Source organism: Pseudophryne corroboree, chromosome 3 (assembly GCF_028390025.1).
Source record: "Pseudophryne corroboree isolate aPseCor3 chromosome 3, aPseCor3.hap2, whole genome shotgun sequence".
Classification (NCBI taxonomy): domain Eukaryota; kingdom Metazoa; phylum Chordata; class Amphibia; order Anura; family Myobatrachidae; genus Pseudophryne; species Pseudophryne corroboree.
The window spans coordinates 510,198,381-510,217,739 of NC_086446.1; the positions used below are offsets into that span (position 1 = coordinate 510,198,381).

At 48.7% G+C, this 19,359-nt stretch overlaps 1 protein-coding gene and 1 long non-coding RNA gene across 5 annotated transcripts in view; one reads left to right on the top strand and one right to left on the bottom strand.

The window, feature by feature from the left end:
- The window catches only part of PIK3R5 (phosphoinositide-3-kinase regulatory subunit 5), a 241,652-nt gene that overhangs the window by 151,738 nt on the left and 70,555 nt on the right, over positions 1 to 19,359 (top strand). For all 4 annotated transcript variants that reach the window (XM_063961044.1, XM_063961045.1, XM_063961046.1 and 1 more), the window contains one exon: positions 17,352 to 17,490. In XM_063961044.1, the coding sequence (XP_063817114.1) occupies positions 17,352 to 17,490 (139 nt within the window). The remainder of the gene's footprint in view (positions 1 to 17,351; positions 17,491 to 19,359) is intronic.
- Positions 1 to 19,359, bottom strand: part of LOC135056192 (uncharacterized) — a 416,825-nt gene that overhangs the window by 7,870 nt on the left and 389,596 nt on the right. The gene's annotated exons all lie outside the window — the stretch shown is intronic.

Sequence of the window (19,359 nt, forward strand, 5' to 3'; positions counted from 1 at the left end):
TCCAAAAGATTTGTCACCTCCGTGAACACCTCCGGATGGAAGCCCCACTCTCCCGGATGGAGATCGTGTCTGCTGAGGAAGTCCGCTTCCCAGTTGTCCACTCCCGGAATGAAGATTGCTGACAGCGCCACTGCGCGCTTTTCTGCCCAAAGGAGGATCCTTGTTACCTCCGACATTGCAGCCCTGCTCTTCGTTCCGCCCTGTCGGTTTATGTATGCCACTGTCATTACATTGTCCGACTGCACCTGAAAGGCTTGATCTTGTAGAAGATGTGCCGCTTGTAGAAGACCATTATATACGGCCCTTAGCTCCAGAATGTTTATTGGAAGAATGGATTCCAGACTTGACCACCTTTCCCTGGAAGGTTTCCCCTTGGGTAACAGCGCCCCAACCTCTGAGACTTGCATCCATGGTTAGAAGGATCCAGTTCTGAATCCCGAACCTGCGGACTTCGAGAAGGTGAGGCTTTTGTAGCCACCATAGGAGCGAAATCCTGGCTTTCGGCGAGAGCCGTATTCTCTGGTGCATGTGCAGGTGAGATCCCGACCACTTGTCCAGGAGATCCAGTTGGAAGGACCGTGCATGAAATCTTCCATACTGCAGAGCCTCGTAGGAGGCAACCATCTTCCCCAGAAAGCGAATGCACTGATGAACCAGTACCCGGGCAGGCTTCAAGACATCCCGGACCATTGTTTGTATCACCAACGCCTTCTCCACCGGTAGAAACACCCTCTGCACTTCCGTGTCGATGATCATCCCCAGGAAAGACAATCTCCTTGTTGGTTCCAAATGTGACTTTGGAAGATTCAGGATCCATCCATGATCACTGAGCAGTTGAGTCGTGAGAGCAATGGACTGAAAAAAACTCTCCCTGGACGACGCCTTTATCAGCAAATCGTCCAGATACGGAATTATGTTCACTCCCTCTCTGCGGAGAAGCACCATCATCTCTGCCATCACCTTGGTGAACACCCCCGGTGCTGTGGAGAAGCCGAATGGCAGTGCCTGGAACTGATCATGACAGTCCAGCAGTGCAAATCTTAGATAAGCCTGGTGAGGCGGCCAGATTAGAATGTGAAGGTACGCATCCTTGATATCCAGGGATACCAGGAATCCCCCCTCCTCCAGACCTGAGATCACCACTCTCGGAGACTCCATTTTGAATTTGAATTCCCTCAAATAAGGGTTTAACGACTTCAGGTACAAAATTGGTCTGACCAAACCCTCCGGTTTCGGTACCACAAATAGGTTTGAATAGTAACCCTTGCTTTCCAGATGAGGTGGAACCGGAAAATGACATCTGCCCTTTCCAAATGTTTAATGGCTTCCTGTAGGATAGCCCTTTCTGACAGCAAAGCTGGTAAGCCTTATTTGAAGAATCTGTGAGGTGGAAGCTCTTGAAATTCCAGTCTGTACCCCTGGGACACAATATCCTGTACCCAGGGATCCAGGCCAGATGAAACCCAGATGTGGCTGAAAAGTCTGAGTCTCGCTCCCACCTGCCCGCTCTCCAGGCTGAGAGGTCCACCGTCATGCTGAGGATTTTATGGAAACAGAGCCAGGCTTCTGTTCCTGGGAACCTGCAGGTGCAGGTTTTCTGGATTTTGCCCGACCACCTCTGAAGAAAGTGGTAGGGGCTTTGGACTTCCTAACCTTTGCGGTCCGAAAGGACTGCATTGTAGATGCAGAAAAAGATTTCTTCGGTGTTTGAGTGGCTGAGGGAAGAAAGGTGGACTTACCCGCAGTTGCCGTGGAGATCCACGCATCCAAAGCTTCCCCAAAGAGAGCCTGACCTGTGAAGGGGAGTTTATCCACACTTCTCTTAGATTCCGCGTCTGCATACCATTGGCGCAGCCGGAGTCCCCTGCGTGCCGAGACAGCCATGGAAGATGTCCTTGCAGTCAGATGACCCAGGTCCTTTATGGCCTCCACCATAAAACCTGCAGAATCCTGTATGTGACGTAAAAACATTTCAATGTCATTTCTATCCATAGAATCTAATTCCTCTAGTAATGTGCCTGACCACTTTACTATGGCTTTAGAAATCCATGCACAGGCAATAGTGGGCCTTAACGCCACGCCTGAAGCAGTGTATATGGATTTGAGCGTAGTCTCAATTTTGTGGTCTACCGGTTCTTTCAAAGCGGTAGACCCAGGGACAGGTAAAACCACCTTTTTAGACAGTCCAGATACAGAAGCGTCTACTATAGGGGGGTTTTCCCACTTTTTCCTATCCTCCTCAGGAAAGGGAAAAGCCACAAGAACCCTTTTTGGGATCTGGATTTTTTTCTCCGGGCTCTCCCAGGATTTTTCAAATGCTTTCTTATTGTCTGTAAAGTAAGCCTCCTCAACCTGCTCAGGTGCGTTGTCAGTAATGTGTAACACATCCTTAATGGCCTCAATCCTGAGCTGCACCCCCTTTGCAAGGGATGCCCAGAGCCGGCCCTAACCAATATGATGCCCTAGGCAAGATTTTGGCTGGTGCCCCCTAGCACCGCCGCTAATTCTGCAGGAGATGCCTGGCATGAGTCAGCTGGCAGCTCAGCTAACGTTGGGCACCCTTTCTTTATGAAAATGCATCTTATTTGCATTACTATGTGGCTAGGATGCACAAGCAGCTTCTGCTGATTAAAATGATATGCAGCATGCCTATATTCTGTGTGCGACTGCGGCTGTATCTGCATACGAAATGCTACATTACAGTGATTTTCAGTAATACACGCAAAGTAGCATTTCGTATGCAGATACAGCCACAGTCACACACAGAATATAGGCATGCCACATATCATTTTAATCAGCAGAAGCTGCTGGTGCCCCTAAGCATACCAAATGCCCTAGGCATTTGCCTAGTTTGCCTATGCCTAAGGCCGGCTCTGGGGAGGCCTCAACCCCCCCCCCCCCCCGCATATCCCCCTCATCATCGGTATCCGTGTCGACTTGCATAATTTGGGCAAGAGCACGCTTTTTTGGGCATATTATACCAGGCGAGTTTGAGGAGGCTGTGGGAACAGAACCAGACAAAACCTCTACAGATTTTCTCAAAACCTGTGTTTCAGTCTCGTTATGAGGTATCCTAGATGAAATCTGGGATATCATTCCCTTAAGTGAAGCCACCCACAACGGTTCGGATTCAGAAGACATGATATTGCATCCCTGAGAACATGGAATGGATTCCTCTGGGGAAGATACATACTCTGCAGCACAAGACACAGAGTCCCTGGACATGGTAATGTGAGAAAATGTACAAACACACACACAGGAAAATGTAAGACACCGTTTTCCCCAAGTATCTTCAGAGAGACACAGAGTTAATGGAGCCAGAACCCACACAGCACCCCAGTAGGCAGTTATATCATAACAGTCTGGCGCTGACTGTGCAACCTTAATAAACTACACAGTTAAATGTGAATAACAACTCCCCCCCCACACTGTTATAACCCCCCAGTACCGCACAGGATAGCTGGAGATGTGTGGAGGGTCAGCGCTCCCTGTCAGCATCTGTGTGTGCTGATCTGCAGGGAGAAAATGGCGCTGATGAGCTGCTGGATCCGCTCTGAGGAGAAGCTCCGCCCCCTGTCATGGCGCGTCTTCCCGCACTTTATGATTATACTGGCCTGAGGTAAATTACACAGCTGGCAGTAGAACACATTCCCTGATAGCCCAGTAACCAGTTTTAAGGGTGTTCACAGTGCCGCACCTAAGTACCGCTGCTGAGCCCTCTGGAGCTCAGCCTTTACGCTGCCCTCCTATCCTGATGCTGCCATTCACACCGGCTCCCTGCTTTTCAGGTCGACGGCAATCTACTCACCACCGACGTCTTCTGGCTCTGTTAGGGGGTGGCGGCATGCTGTGGGAGTGAGGGGTTGCCTCGGGGGCTAGCGATCATCACCCTAAGGAGCTCAGCATCCTGTCCGTGGAGATTGTGGCCATTAACTTCAGAGGGTTGGAAACTACTCCCTCCCCCCCCCCCCACCCCAAGTCCCACGAAGCAGCCTCCCTGTGCCTAACTCTATTTATAATAATAAAACTAGAAAAACTCCTATGGAGCTCCCCTAGCTGTGACCGGTTCTTCCGGGCACATTTTCTAAACTGAGTCTGGTAGGAGGGGCATAGAGGGAGGAGCCAGCCAACACTATTAAACTCTTAAAGTGCCCATGGCTCCCAAGGGACCCGTCTATACCCCATGGTACTAATGTGGACCCCAGCATCCTCTAGAACGTAAAAAAAACCTGTAATCCATGCTCTCATTATCTCCCGCATTTATTATTGTAATAGTCTCCTGACTGGTCTTCCCAAACATAGGCTCTCATCACTACAATCCATTTTGAATGCAGCTGCAAGGCTAATCTTCCTCGCTAGACGTTCATCGTCTGCAGATCCGCTCTGTCAGCCCCTCCATTGGTTACCGGTATTCTACAGTATTAAATATAAAATGCTTTTACTTACATACAAGGCTATTAACCAAACTGCACCAACATACATCTCTTCACTCATCTCAAAATATCTCCCTACCCGACCTCTCCATTCTGCACAAGATCTGCGTCTCTCATCCACACGCATTACTTGTTCACACTCAAAATTACAGGACTTTATCTGGGCTTTGTCACAACTGAGGGCCTGAGCTGACGGGAGGCAGCCTCAGTTGTAGGGGCTGAGATGTACCGGAACCTGGGAGGTTGTATCAGACCCCTGGACATGTAAGTAACATGAATAATAACTGCCCGAAGGCGTGACCACGACAACTTGGATAAAAGTCAATGATGTTTATTATGACAACTCCGCAACACAGCAGCAGTAAAAGAAAACGTAAAAGTCAGCAAAGAATAAATACAGTTCCTGGGTACTACAGGATGGCAGGAGCCACAGGGCACTGGTAGTGTGAGATAGTTCTTATGATCTTCTAGATGGAAAGTCCTTACCAGGCCCGACTGTAGCAATGGAGATAACCCAGGATTGTGCCAGCTGGTGTTCCAGGAAAAGCTGGGTTGCTGAAGATAAAACAGCTGCTGTGGATACTGGCTGGAACCAGACTGTTGTTAGCACGGAGTGGATACTGGCTGGAACCAGTTAAATAATAAATGAACTTGGGAGCGATGAAATATGAACTGAAATGTAGAACTTGAGAGCGGAGAAATAATAATACCGGTGGAGAGTGGTAAAGTGTAGAAAGGACACCGGCCCTTTAAGGGAAGCTGTACTCTGCTGGAAGCTGAGCTGGAAGCAGGTAATGTTGTAGCTGGAAACAGATGAATCCACAATGGATTGGAGAGTCAGGCTACACCGCAGGTGGAATGCTGGTGCGGGTCTCTATGGTGGAAGTCTTGAGACAGGAGCTGGAACCTGGAAGACAATCACAGGAGAGAGACAAACAGGAACTAGGTTTGACAACCAAAGCACTGACGCCTTCCTTGCTCAGGCACAGTGTATTTATACCTGCAGCAAGGAAGGGATTGGCTAGGCAATTATGCAGATTAACAATACTGACAACAGATTGGAGGAAATGATCAGCTGACAGAATCCAAGATGGCTGCGCCCATGCAGACACTTGGAGGGAAGTTTGGTTTGTAATCCATGTGGTAATGAAAACAGTAATGGCGGCGCCGGCCACTGGAGACAGGAGACGCCAGGCTGACAAGTGCACATCCAACCACGCGGACACAGCGGAGGCCGCGGCTGACGTAATCGCCACTCTGACACTCTGCATGCAGAAGCTCAGGGACGGCGGCGGAGGCCGCGGGAGACGCCATGCCAGATGTAATAAGGCGTTACTGTGACAGCGTCTCAGAGAGACAGGAGAGGATACAGGAATGTGAACATTAGGATAACAGATGGGATCCGGTCCTGGAGCGCTGAGCCAGCCTTAGGAGGCATCTGATGGGTAAGAAATGGCGTCCAGATACCCGGATCGTGACAGCACCCCCCCCCCTTTAGGAGTGGCCCCAGGACACTTCTTTGGCTTTTGAGGAAACTTGGAATGGAATCTCCGGACCAAGGCAGGAGCATGGACATCAGAAGCATTGGTCCATGAACGTTCCTCAGGGCCGTAACCCTTCCAGTCAATAAGATACTGTAGTTGACCGTAACGGTGACGTGAGTCCAGGATCTTGGCCACTTCATACTCAACGCCTCGTTGAGTTTGGACTTTCGGAGTTGGAGGAAGTGAGGAATGAAACCGATTCAAGATCAGCGGTTTCAACAGGGAAACATGGAATGTCCTGGGTATTTTTAAGAAGGGAGGCAACTGAAGTCTATAAGCAACAGGATTGATGACTTGAAAGGACCGATATAGCGAGGTGCAAACTTCATACTGGGAACTCTTAACCTCAGATTCTTCGTGGATAACCATACCCGATCACCCACCTTGAGAGCAGGAACTGCTCGACGCTTCTTATCCGCAAACTTCTTGTACCTGAACGATGCCTTGAGCAGAGCTGATCGTACGCTCTTCCAGATATTGGCAAACTGATGCAAGGTGATATCCACTGCGGGAACAGAAGTTGCTGGAAGCGGTTGGAACTCAGGGACTTTAGGGTGGAATCCAAAGTTAGTGAAGAATGGTGTTGAAGCAGATGAAGAATGATACTGGTTGTTATGACAGAACTCGGCCCAGGGAAGTAATTGAACCCAGTCATCTTGAGAGGAGGACACATAGATGCGGAGGAAGGCCTCCAAGTCCTGATTCACCCTCTCGGTTTGACCATTGGTCTGAGGATGGTAAGCCGTGGAAAACTTTAGCTTGACTTGAAGGACTTGACATAAACTCCGCCAGAATTTGGCTGTGAATTGAACTCCTCGATCTGAGATAATTTCTTCAGGAAGACCGTAGAGTCGGAAGATCTCTTGTATGAATACTTGAGCCAACTTGGAAGCTGACGGAAGACCGGTGAGAGGAATGAAGTGTGCCATCTTGGTGAACCGGTCAACTACCACCCAGATGGTATTGAACTTGTTGCACATGGGTAAGTCTGTAATGAAATCCATCGACAAGTGGGTCCATGGTCGACGGGGAACGGATAGTGGAACCAGTTGCCCCGCAGGCGACTGGCGGGATACTTTATGTTGGGCACACTTTGGGCAAGATGCAATAAACTCCAAGACGTCCTTTTTCAGAGTTGGCCACCAATAGGACCTAGAGATAAACTCCAGGGTTTTTTGGATACCTGTATGTCCGGCAAAACGGGAAGCATGGGCCCAATGCATGAGCTTCTTCCTTAGCATCGGCTTCACAAAACTTTTCCCTGATGGGGGCGTAGAGTCCATCCCTACCGTGGAGAATGCCAACGGATTTATAATAGGATGCTTGTCTGAAGACTCTGACTCATTTTCTTGCTCCCATGAGCAGGAAAGGGCATCGGCCTTGCGATTCTGAGAGCCCGGACAGAACTGGAGTTTAAAGTCGAACCTGGAAAAGAAAAGTGCCCATCTGGCCTGACGAGGGTTGAGACATTGTGCGCCCTTCAGGTATAAAAGGTTCTTGTGGTCTGTAAGTATGGTGATTGAATGAGAAGCTCCCTCCAACAGATACCTCCACTCTTCTAGAGCGAGCTTGATGGCTAGCAACTCCTGGTCGCCAATGGCATAGTTGCGCTCAGCTGGGGAGAACTTCCGGGAGAAGAAACTGCAAGGGTGTAAATGGCCATCTTTAGCCCTCTGAGATAACACCGCTCCTACTCCAACGGAGGAGGCATCCACCTCTAAGATGAAAGGAGAGTCGATGTCAGGCTGTTTCAGAACAGGCGCAGAGATGAACCTTTGTTTTAAAAGATGAAATGCTTGCATGGCTTCTTCAGACCACTTGGACGGGTTAGCACCCTTCTTAGTGAAAGCAGTAATAGGCGCCACAATGGTGGAAAAGTCTCGTATAAACTTTCGGTAATAGTTGGCGAACCCTAAGAACCTCTGGACCCCTTTGAGGGTTAAGGGTACCGGCCAATTTTGGATTGCTTGTAGTTTCTCAGGATCCATCTCTAGTCCGGAACCGGACACAATGTACCCTAGAAACGGAATGGACTTGACTTCAAAGACGCATTTTTCTAATTTGCAATAGAGATGATTGACACGGAGACGGGACAGAACCTCTTTAACCCAAAAACGATGTTCCTCTAAATCGTTGGCAAAAATGAGGATATCGTCTAGATAGACCACGACATGACGGTATAGAATGTCTCTGAAGATCTCATTGACAAAATGCTGGAAGACAGCTGGAGCATTGCTCAATCCGAAGGGCATGACGAGGTACTCATAATGTCCGTCACGGGTGTTAAAGGCGGTCTTCCACTCGTCACCCTCACGGATCCGGATGAGATTGTATGCACCTCTCAAGTCCAGCTTTGTAAAGATGGTAGCTCCGCTAACTCTGTCAAAGAGCTCAGTAATCAGGGGTAAAGGATAACGGTTCTTGATGGTAATGTCGTTCAAACCTCTGTAGTCGATGCACGGCCGCAGACCACCATCTTTCTTTTTTACAAAAAAGAAGCCTGCGCCGGCTGGAGAAGAAGAAGGTCGAATGAACCCCTTTGCTAGGTTCTCCTTAATATATTCCTCCATAAAATGCGTCTCAGGCAGAGACAACGGATAAGTTCGGCCTCGAGGTGGAACCTTCCCTGGAACGAGATCAATCGGACAGTCCCATTCTCTATGAGGAGGAAGGATATCAGCAGAAGCTTTACTGAACACATCCGTGAAATCTTGATATGGAGGAGGTGGAACATCAGACGACCTGGGGGAGGAAGAACAGACAGGCAATACTTTAAACAAACATGTCTCAGCACAGGAGGAACCCCATGCCAGGATTTGCGTAGTCGTCCAATCAATTGTAGGATTGTGAAGACGGAGCCATGGAAGGCCCAGGACCACAGGATGTGTGGCTCTTGGAATCACTAAAAAAGAAATAAGTTCGGAATGAAGAACTCCCACTCTCAGACGAACTGGTAGAGTCCTTAAAGAAATAACTGCATCAAAAATTTTGCTGCCATCCACGGCAGTTAAAGAAATGGACGAAGGAAGTCTCTCGGTGGGTAGGGACCACCGTTTAACATAGGCTTCGGTAATAAAGTTCCCAGCTGCTCCGGAATCAAGGAGGGCAATGACGTTCCGATAACGTTGAGCAACTTGAAGCGAGACTGGGAGATTACAATCTTGAGGAGATGGAGAGGAGATCATTACTCCTAGCCGGCCCTCTCCTTGGCGAGCTAGGATTTGGAGTTTCCCGGACGTTTGGGACAGGCATTAATGGTGTGAGACGGAGCTGCACAATAGAGACAGAGAAACTCGGAGAGACGTCTTCGGCGCTCAGCAGGAGTTAAACGGGAACGGCCAAGTTGCATGGGCTCATCTTTAGATGGTGACAGTTGACGAGGAGGAGGAGCAGAAGATTTTGGAGCAGATGATCTTCCACGCTCAGTTGCTCTCTCTCTGAAACGTAAATCAACTTTCGTGCAGAGTGAAATTAGCTCATCTAACTTAGAAGGTAAGTCTCTGGTAGCTAACTCATCTTTAATACGCTCAGATAAGCCATGCCAGAATGCAGCATACAGGGCCTCGTCGTTCCATGCCAGTTCGGATGCCAGGATCTGGAACTGTATCAGATACTGTCCTACAGTACGTGACCCCTGGCGTAAACGGAGAATCTCGGATGAAGCTGAGGTTACCCGGCCTGGCTCGTCGAAGATGCGCCTGAATGTTGACACGAAGGCAGTGTAGGAAGATAGCAGGGTGTCGGACCTCTCCCATAACGGTGATGCCCAATCAAGGGCTGAGCCACTGAGAAGAGAAATAATGTAGGCAATTTTTGTACGGTCACTGGGAAAATTGCCAGGTTGTAGCTCAAACTGAATCTCACACTGGTTGAAAAATCCCCTGCAGAATCTTGGAGATCCGTCAAATTTTGCTGGCGTTGGAAGATGAAGACGTGGAGCAGAAATGGGTAAGGTGGGTGGGGTTATAGCTGGAGTCACTGTGGTTGACGCACCAGACGCGCCTGATCCACGGAGAGTTGTCTGAATCCCATCCAGCCGAGTAGAGAGATCCTGGAGACAGCGGATGATGTGGCCCTGTGCAGCCTCCTGATGTTCTAGTCGGGCTGCCAGTTCTTGCATCGGCCTGGCCGCTTGATCCTGGTCTCCGGCTGGATTCATTAGGTCAGTGCTTACTGTCACAACTGAGGGCCTGAGCTGACGGGAGGCAGCCTCAGTTGTAGGGGCTGAGATGTACCGGAACCTGGGAGGTTGTATCAGACCCCTGGACATGTAAGTAACATGAATAATAACTGCCCGAAGGCGTGACCACGACAACTTGGATAAAAGTCAATGATGTTTATTATGACAACTCCGCAACACAGCAGCAGTAAAAGAAAACGTAAAAGTCAGCAAAGAATAAATACAGTTCCTGGGTACTACAGGATGGCAGGAGCCACAGGGCACTGGTAGTGTGAGATAGTTCTTATGATCTTCTAGATGGAAAGTCCTTACCAGGCCCGACTGTAGCAATGGAGATAACCCAGGATTGTGCCAGCTGGTGTTCCAGGAAAAGCTGGGTTGCTGAAGATAAAACAGCTGCTGTGGATACTGGCTGGAACCAGACTGTTGTTAGCACGGAGTGGATACTGGCTGGAACCAGTTAAATAATAAATGAACTTGGGAGCGATGAAATATGAACTGAAATGTAGAACTTGAGAGCGGAGAAATAATAATACCGGTGGAGAGTGGTAAAGTGTAGAAAGGTCACCGGCCCTTTAAGGGAAGCTGTACTCTGCTGGAAGCTGAGCTGGAAGCAGGTAATGTTGTAGCTGGAAACAGATGAATCCACAATGGATTGGAGAGTCAGGCTACACCGCAGGTGGAATGCTGGTGCGGGTCTCTATGGTGGAAGTCTTGAGACAGGAGCTGGAACCTGGAAGACAATCACAGGAGAGAGACAAACAGGAACTAGGTTTGACAACCAAAGCACTGACGCCTTCCTTGCTCAGGCACAGTGTATTTATACCCGCAGCAAGGAAGGGATTGGCTAGGCAATTATGCAGATTAACAATACTGACAACAGATTGGAGGAAATGATCAGCTGACAGAATCCAAGATGGCTGCGCCCATGCAGACACTTGGAGGGAAGTTTGGTTTGTAATCCATGTGGTAATGAAAACAGTAATGGCGGCGCCGGCCACTGGAGACAGGAGACGCCAGGCTGACAAGTGCACATCCAACCACGCGGATACAGCGGAGGCCGCGGCTGACGTAATCGCCACTCTGACACTCTGCATGCAGAAGCTCAGGGACGGCGGCGGAGGCCGCGGGAGACGCCATGCCAGATGTAATAAGGCGTTACTGTGACAGCGTCTCAGAGAGACAGGAGAGGATACAGGAATGTGAACATTAGGATAACAGATGGGATCCGGTCCTGGAGCGCTGAGCCAGCCTTAGGAGGCATCTGATGGGTAAGAAATGGCGTCCAGATACCCGGATCGTGACAGGCTTCAGCCACTCTGTAGAATGCCCTCCCATGCACAATAAGACTCACCTCTAATCTCCAAACTTTTAAACGTTCCCTGAAAACTCACCTCTATTAAATTCCAGACCCACCCACACAACCTTCAGTGCTTCCCTATCTAATTACATCCTCTCTGTACAGTACATATAACATCACATATATTGTCTTTCTTCACTCTCACACCCTCCTGACCCTTGGCCAACATTGGGGGTAATTCCAAGTTGATCACAGCAGGATTTTTGATAGCAATTGGGCAAAACCATGTGCACTGCAGGGGGGGGCAGATATAACATTTGCAGAGAGCGTTAGATTTGGGTGGGTTATTTTATTTCTGTGCATGGTAAATACTGGCTGCTTTATTTTTACACTGCAAATTAGATTGCAGATTGAACACACCACACCCAAATCTAACTCTCTCTGCACATGTTATATCTGCCCCACCTGCAGTGCACATGGTTTTGCCCAATTGCTAACAAAAATCCTGCTGCAATCAATTTGGAATTACCCCCATTGCTGGGTGATCATATCATACAACCCATACTTGCCTACCTGACCCTCTTTATGAGGGAGAAAATGCTCTGTTCCTGGACTTTCCTGGTAATGTATGATTGCCATCACCTGTGGTGAGCTAGTTAATTGATAGGAAAGGTATTTCACCACAGGTGATGGCAATCATACATTACCAGGAAAGTCCAGGAACAGAGCATTTTCTCCCTCATGGAGAGGGTCAGGTAGGCAAGTATGATACAACCCATTAAGAATGAGTGCTAATCCAGTCACCAGCAGCACAAACCCCAGTCACAGCAGTGCTAATCCAGTCACCAGCAGTACTAACCCCAGTCACAGCAGTGCTAATCCAGTCACCAGCAGTACTAACCCCAGTCACAGCAGTGCTAATCCAGTCACCAGCAGTACTAACCCCAGTCACAGCAGTGCTAATCCAGTCACCAGCAGCACTAAACCCAGTCACTAGCAGCACTAACCCCAGTCACAGCAGTGCTAATCCAGTCACCAGCAGCACTAACCCCAGTCACAGCAGTGCTAATCCAGTCACCAGCAGCACTAACCCCAGTCACAGCAGTGCTAATCCAGTCACCAGCAGCACTAACCCCAGTCACAGCAGTGCTAATCCAGTCACCAGCAGCACTAACCCAGTCACAGCAGTTCTAATCCAGTCACCAGCAGCACTAACCCAGTCACAGCAGTGCTAATCCAGTCACCAGCAGCACTAACCCCAGTCACAGCAGTGCTAATCCAGTCACCAGCAGCACTAATCCCAGTCACAGCAGTTCTAATCCAGTCACCAGTGCTAATCCAGTCACCAGCAGCACTAACCCAGTCACAGCAGTGCTAATCCAATCACCAGCAGCACTAACCCGTTACAGCAGTGCTAATCCAGTCACCAGCAGTACTAACCCCAGTCACAGCAGTGCTAATCCAGTCACCAGCAGTACTAACCCCAGTCACAGCAGTGCTAATCCAGTCACCAGCAGTACTAACCCCAGTCACAGCAGTGCTAATCCAGTCACCAGCAGCACTAACCCCAGTCACAGCAGTGCTAATCCAGTCACCAGCAGCACTAACCCCAGTCACAGCAGTTCTAATCCAGTCACCAGTGCTAATCCAGTCACCAGCAGCACTAACCCAGTCACAGCAGTGCTAATCCAGTCACCAGCAGCACTAACCCGTCACAGCAGTGCTAATCCAGTCACCAGCAGTACTAACCCCAGTCACAGCAGTGCTAATCCAGTCACCAGCAGTACTAACCCCAGTCACAGCAGTGCTAATCCAGTCACCAGCAGTACTAACCCCAGTCACAGCAGTGCTAATCCAGTCACCAGCAGCACTAACCCCAGTCACAGCAGTGCTAATCCAGTCACCAGCAGCACTAACCCGTCACAGCAGTGCTAATCCAGTCACTAGCAGCACTAACCCCAGTCACAGCAGTGCTAATCCAGTCACCAGCAGCACTAACCCCAGTCACAGCAGTGCTAATCCAGTCACCAGCAGTACTAACCCCAGTCACAGCAGTGCTAATCCAGTCACCAGCAGCACTAACCCCAGTCACAGCAGTGCTAATCCAGTCACCAGCAGCACTAACCCCAGTCACAGCAGTTCTAATCCAGTCACCAGTGCTAATCCAGTCACCAGCAGCACTAACCCAGTCACAGCAGTGCTAATCCAGTCACCAGCAGCACTAACCCGTCACAGCAGTGCTAATCCAGTCACCAGCAGCACTAACCCGTCACAGCAGTGCTAATCCAGTCACCAGCAGTACTAACCCCAGTCACAGCAGTGTTAATCCAGACCCCAGTCACAGCAGTGTTAATCCAGTCACCAGCAGCACTAACCCCAGTCACAGCAGTGCTAATCCAGACCCCAGTCACAGCAGTGTTAATCCAGTCACCAGCAGCACTAACCCCAGTCACAGCAGTGCTAATCCAGTCACCAGCAGCACTAACCCCAGTCACAGCAGTGCTAATCCAGTCACCAGCAGCACTAACCCGTCACAGCAGTGCTAATCCAGACCCCAGTCACAGCAGTGTTAATCCAGTCACCAGCAGCACTAACCCCAGTCACAGCAGTGCTAATCCAGTCACTAGCAGCACTAACCCCAGTCACAGCAGTGCTAATCCAGTCACCAGCAGCACTAACCCCAGTCACAGCAGTTCTAATCCCAGTCACCAGCAGCACTAACCCCAGTCACAGCAGTGCTAATCCAGTCACCTGCAGCGCTAATCCAGTCACAGCAGTGCTAATCCAGTCACCAGCAGCACTAACCCCAGTCGCAGCAGTGCTAATCCAGTCACCAGCAGCACTAACCCCAGTCACAGCAGTGCTAATCCAGTCACCAGCAGCACTAACCCCAGTCACAGCAGTGCTAATCCAGTCACCAGCAGCACTAACCCCAGTCACAGCAGTTCTAATCCAGTCACCAGCAGCACTAACCCCAGTCACAGCAGTGCTAATCCAGTCACCAGCAGCACTAACCCCAGTCACAGCAGTGCTAATCCAGTCACCAGCAGCACTAACCCCAGTCTCAGCAGTGCTAATCCAGTCACCAGCAGTACTAACCCCAGTCACAGCAGTGCTAATCCAGTCACCAGCAGCACTAACCCCAGTCACAGCAGTGCTAATCCAGTCACCAGCAGCACTAACCCCAGTCACAGCAGTGCTAATCCAGTCACCAGCAGCACTAACCCCAGTCACAGCAGTGCTAATCCAGTCTCCAGCAGCACTAACCCCAGTCACAGCAGTTCTAATCCAGTCACCAGCAGCACTAACCCCAGTCACAGCAGTTCTAATCCAGTCACCAGCAGCACTAACCCCAGTCACAGCAGTGCTAATCCAGTCACCAGCAGCACTAACCCCAGTCACAGCAGTGCTAATCCAGTCACCAGCAGTACTAACCCCAGTCACAGCAGTGCTAATCCAGTCACCAGCAGTACTAACCCCAGTCACAGCAGTGCTAATCCAGTCACCAGCAGCACTAACCCCAGTCACAGCAGTTCTAATCCAGTCACCAGCAGCACTAACCCCAGTCACAGCAGTGCTAATCCAGTCACCAGCAGCACTAACCCCAGTCACAGCAGTGCTAATCCAGTCACCAGCAGCACTAACCCCAGTCTCAGCAGTGCTAATCCAGTCACCTGCAGCACTAATCCAGTCACAGCAGTGGTAATTTAGTCACAGCAGTGATATTCCCGGTCACCGCAGCGATATTTCCAGTCACATCAGTGCTAATGTTTGACTACAGGTTACACTATATGGGGTTACCGATAATTTAAATGTTTACATTTTGATTGTTGACACATTGACATGGACATATAGCATAGTTGTCGACTTCTTGGCTGCTCTCCCTGGGAGAGAGCAGCTAGGTCGGCACAGAAGGGGAAGGAGCTGGCTCATGTCACAGCACATGGGGCAGGGTGAGGCTATTTAAATTAAGATGTATGGGGCGTGGCAGTTACGATGACATCATCGTAGCCACGCCCACTGCCCTATAATGCAGTGATTACTGTCATTATACAGCAGGGGGCGTGGCTACGATGACGCAATTCAGTGAGAAAAGTGGGTGGCCGGCTCTGGGTGCTGCAATAATTGGGAGTCTTGTCCATTCTTCCGGGGAGCTGGGAGGGACACTCAATTTTCGGGAGCCTCGCGGCCATTCCGGGAGAGTAGACAAGTATGTCATATTGTCAGCAGTCAAAATATAGACCTGTCTATATTTTGAATATCAACATTTTTACCATGTCTGTATTTTGATATGATCAAATTGTTGACAGTCAAAGTGTATACATGCCTAAATTTGGACTAAACCACTGTATGTGCAGTTTCCTATAATTTGATTGACGACATACTGACAGGGTCAAAATGTCGACATATAAAATACAGACATCTAGGTAGAATCAGCCTCATGCAATGCTGATGCGGCAGCGATCTTTTTAAGTGACGGAACTGCAAGGAATCACAAGTGTAGCAGCTGCCCACAAGTAAACACAGACGACCAATGAAGCCATTGCAACTTGCTCAGTAACTGCGTACTCCATCACAACCGCCACGCAGATGCAAGAAACATCCACTCCCTGAGTGCTTCAATGGCTGCGCAGAATAGCCGGGGGAGCTGTGGCGCTGGTGCCATGTGCCGCGACACGCCTGCATTTTTTCATCTTCTAAACAGCCTGTTAATCAGTGTGATGATAATTGCTCAGATGCGACATCAAAGTTGTGACTGAATGAGGCTCCATATGTGGACATATTGTTACACAGATCACCAGGTTCTGCATATTAAAGTGGCCATATTAATTACTACCAAGGAAGAAGGAAAATTACTCTTTTGGGGGGCACTCTTCTAGGGAGACATTTTAACTGGATAAGGCACCAGAAGAGGCTTTTCTTGCTAAATGTTTTAAAGAATTGACACCAAATATGGCTATGTGGTGTCAATAGTCAATCAAATTATGGGGGTCATTCCGACTCGTTTGCACGCAGCGGTTCTTCGCTGCGGTGCGAACGGGTCGGGACTGCGGCTGCGCAGCACCCGCAATGCTCATGCGCGTCATCACCAGGCAGCGACACCGCCAGCGCAGAAAGTGATCGCAGCGGCAATCGCATGAAGACTGATAGATGGGAGGCGTTCCGGGGCATCAACTGACCGTTTTCAAGACGTGGTGAGGCGAAAGCAGGTGGATCCAGGCGTTTGGAGGGCGGATGTCTGACGTCAATCCCGGGACCTTCGTCGCTGGATCCGTCGCATAGGGTAAGTAACTCTTACCCTGGTCTTGTTTTGAAGGAAACTTTTTTAGCATAGCAGGGCTGCACAAGCGATCGCAGCCCTGCTATGCTAAAATAAACTGCCCCATAGGTGGCGTCAAGTTGATCGCACGAGCAGCAAAAAGTTGCTACGTGCGATCAACTCGGAATGAGGGCCAAAATACCCTCACTTATGTGCTTGTGATGATTCATAAGTCCTTTTGGAAGAGGGTGCTTGCTATATTAATTAATCATACTTTCTGTTATATGATGAACAAACATTCAATAAACTGTGTACTTTTAAGATATATATATAAACCAATTAACCTCTTTCAGATATTGTAATATGGCTCTGACTAAAGGATTTCATGCAGACACATTCCTCATAGGTGCATTTTCAGGACATTGCATTCATGTATCTGTTTTGACCACCCTATGGCAGGTCCCACAAAAACACATATAAATGTAAATATATGAAGAAGGCAGACTTTTAAATATGCTGTATTATAATATGCCAGTACAACTTGTAATGTATTTGGAAAGCATTATAATGCCCTCAGAGATGGAGCTTGATGTAGTGTAAGTTAAATTGATGTTTATGTGCCGTTTCATTACAGGCTCCTTGGATTCCTGAAGAGTGCGACCTTCTTTATAAAGCCTTTGAGACATTCCATGTTTTTCTCACCTGGCCAACTCCGTATTGTGACATTTATCAAGAGATCCTCAGCTTTATTAGTGAAGAACAAAAAGCACCAGGTATCTCCTTCTACAGAAGGCCCTACCTCATACATTTTTCCATGGGGAAAAAAATAAGATACAAAACAATGATAATAAGATGTATTGACCAATTTGTTCTTAGGAGCTAGATTACATGATAAAATTATTTTTTTCCAATATCTTTTAACCCCTTCAGTGCTAAGCATTAGTGGGACTCATCCTCAGTACTAGAGGGGTTCAAATTGGAGGGAAGTGATGGCACAACTAAGCCACGCTTCCTCTGGGTACTGCACCTCTCAAAATGTACTTTCTGTTTTTGCAGCTAGCATCCTGACAACTACTAGTAAAATTAGATATTGTTGTCCATGGGGCCTAAACACAACTGTTTAAATTATGCAGCAGGAAAAAGTTGCAAAACATATCACATTTTCATAGCTTATAAAAAAAAGACCATAAAGATTATCCTATTGCAACTGTGGGTGCGTTGTCAGTGGCGTCACTAGGAATTTTGCTCCCCCAAGCCAAAAAAAGTTTCCGGCGCCACCCCCTCCCCCCATTGCCATCCAAAAAAGGGTGTGTGACATCACTGGCAGGGAGTGACCTCATTGGAAGGGGCGTGATATTGCAGGAAAAGACTTCCTTATACCCTAGTTTTGCAACCTGCATGCCCAGACGTTGGCCACCACATGACCACAAAAAAATCCTGATTCATGCCCCTTACATTATTTGTAATTTTTCCACCTTATAGTAATGCCCCATACACCATTATGCCACACACCGCATTGACCATTTCACATTATACCACAAACCGTAATGCCCCTTGCACATTATGGCACACACCGTAATGCCCATTACACAATATGCCACAAACCGTAATGCCGACACATTATGCCACACACTTTAATGCCTGTGACACATTATGCCACACACCTCAATGCCTCTGACACATTACGCCACACATAGCGATGCCCGTGGCACATTATGCCACACACCATGCCTGTGATGCATTATGCCACACACTACACTGCCTCTGACACATTATGCCACACACTGTAATGCTGTGATACATTATACCACAAACAATGCACCTGACACATTAGGCCCCACAGTAAGACTTCTAATTACTTTTAAATTACCTGCTCATTACCATGGATTTCATGAGCTGGGTTCCATGCTCGTTGCCAGGGGTTTCATGCGCTGGGTGTCATGCTCGTTGCAGGAATTTCATGATCTGGGTGTAATGCTCGTTGCCAGGGGTGTAATGCTCGTTGGACGGGGTTTCATGCTCTGGGTCTCATGCTCGTTGCCAGGTGTTTCATGCTCTGGGTGTCATGCTCGTTGCCAGATGTTTCATGCTTCGGGCAAAGGGTGTAATGCTCATTGCCAGGGGTGTAACATGTTGGGACCGTGTAGTTGCTGGCACTTTTGGGTAACACAGCAGCAATGTGCAGGGAGAGGAGAGTCAGGCGCTAGAGGCCAAGATTGATCTCTATCATCTGTCTCCTTCAAGGCGGTAGCCATTTTAGGAGGGACATTAGCAGATTAACATATTAACATGCGAACGGCTGGTCTGCATGGGAATCTGATGCCCAACCCCCCCCCGCGTGGCGACTCCAAGCAGTGGTTGCGGGGGCTGTAGATACGCCAGTGTGCATTGTGCCACGAATCTCACCTTCACTGTGAAATGACTGTGAAACAATTAGTTATGTCCAAGCACTGCTGAAAAAGACGGGATGTGGTAGAGGTGAAGACAGTAGATCAATTTAAACATACATGGGATAGACATAAGGATATCCTTACAAAGGAATAAGGCTCAAATAAGGATTGAGATAAAAAAAATATGGTAAAAAACAAAAGGGGCAGACTAGATGGGCCAAGTGGTTCTTATCTGCCGTCAAATTCTATGTT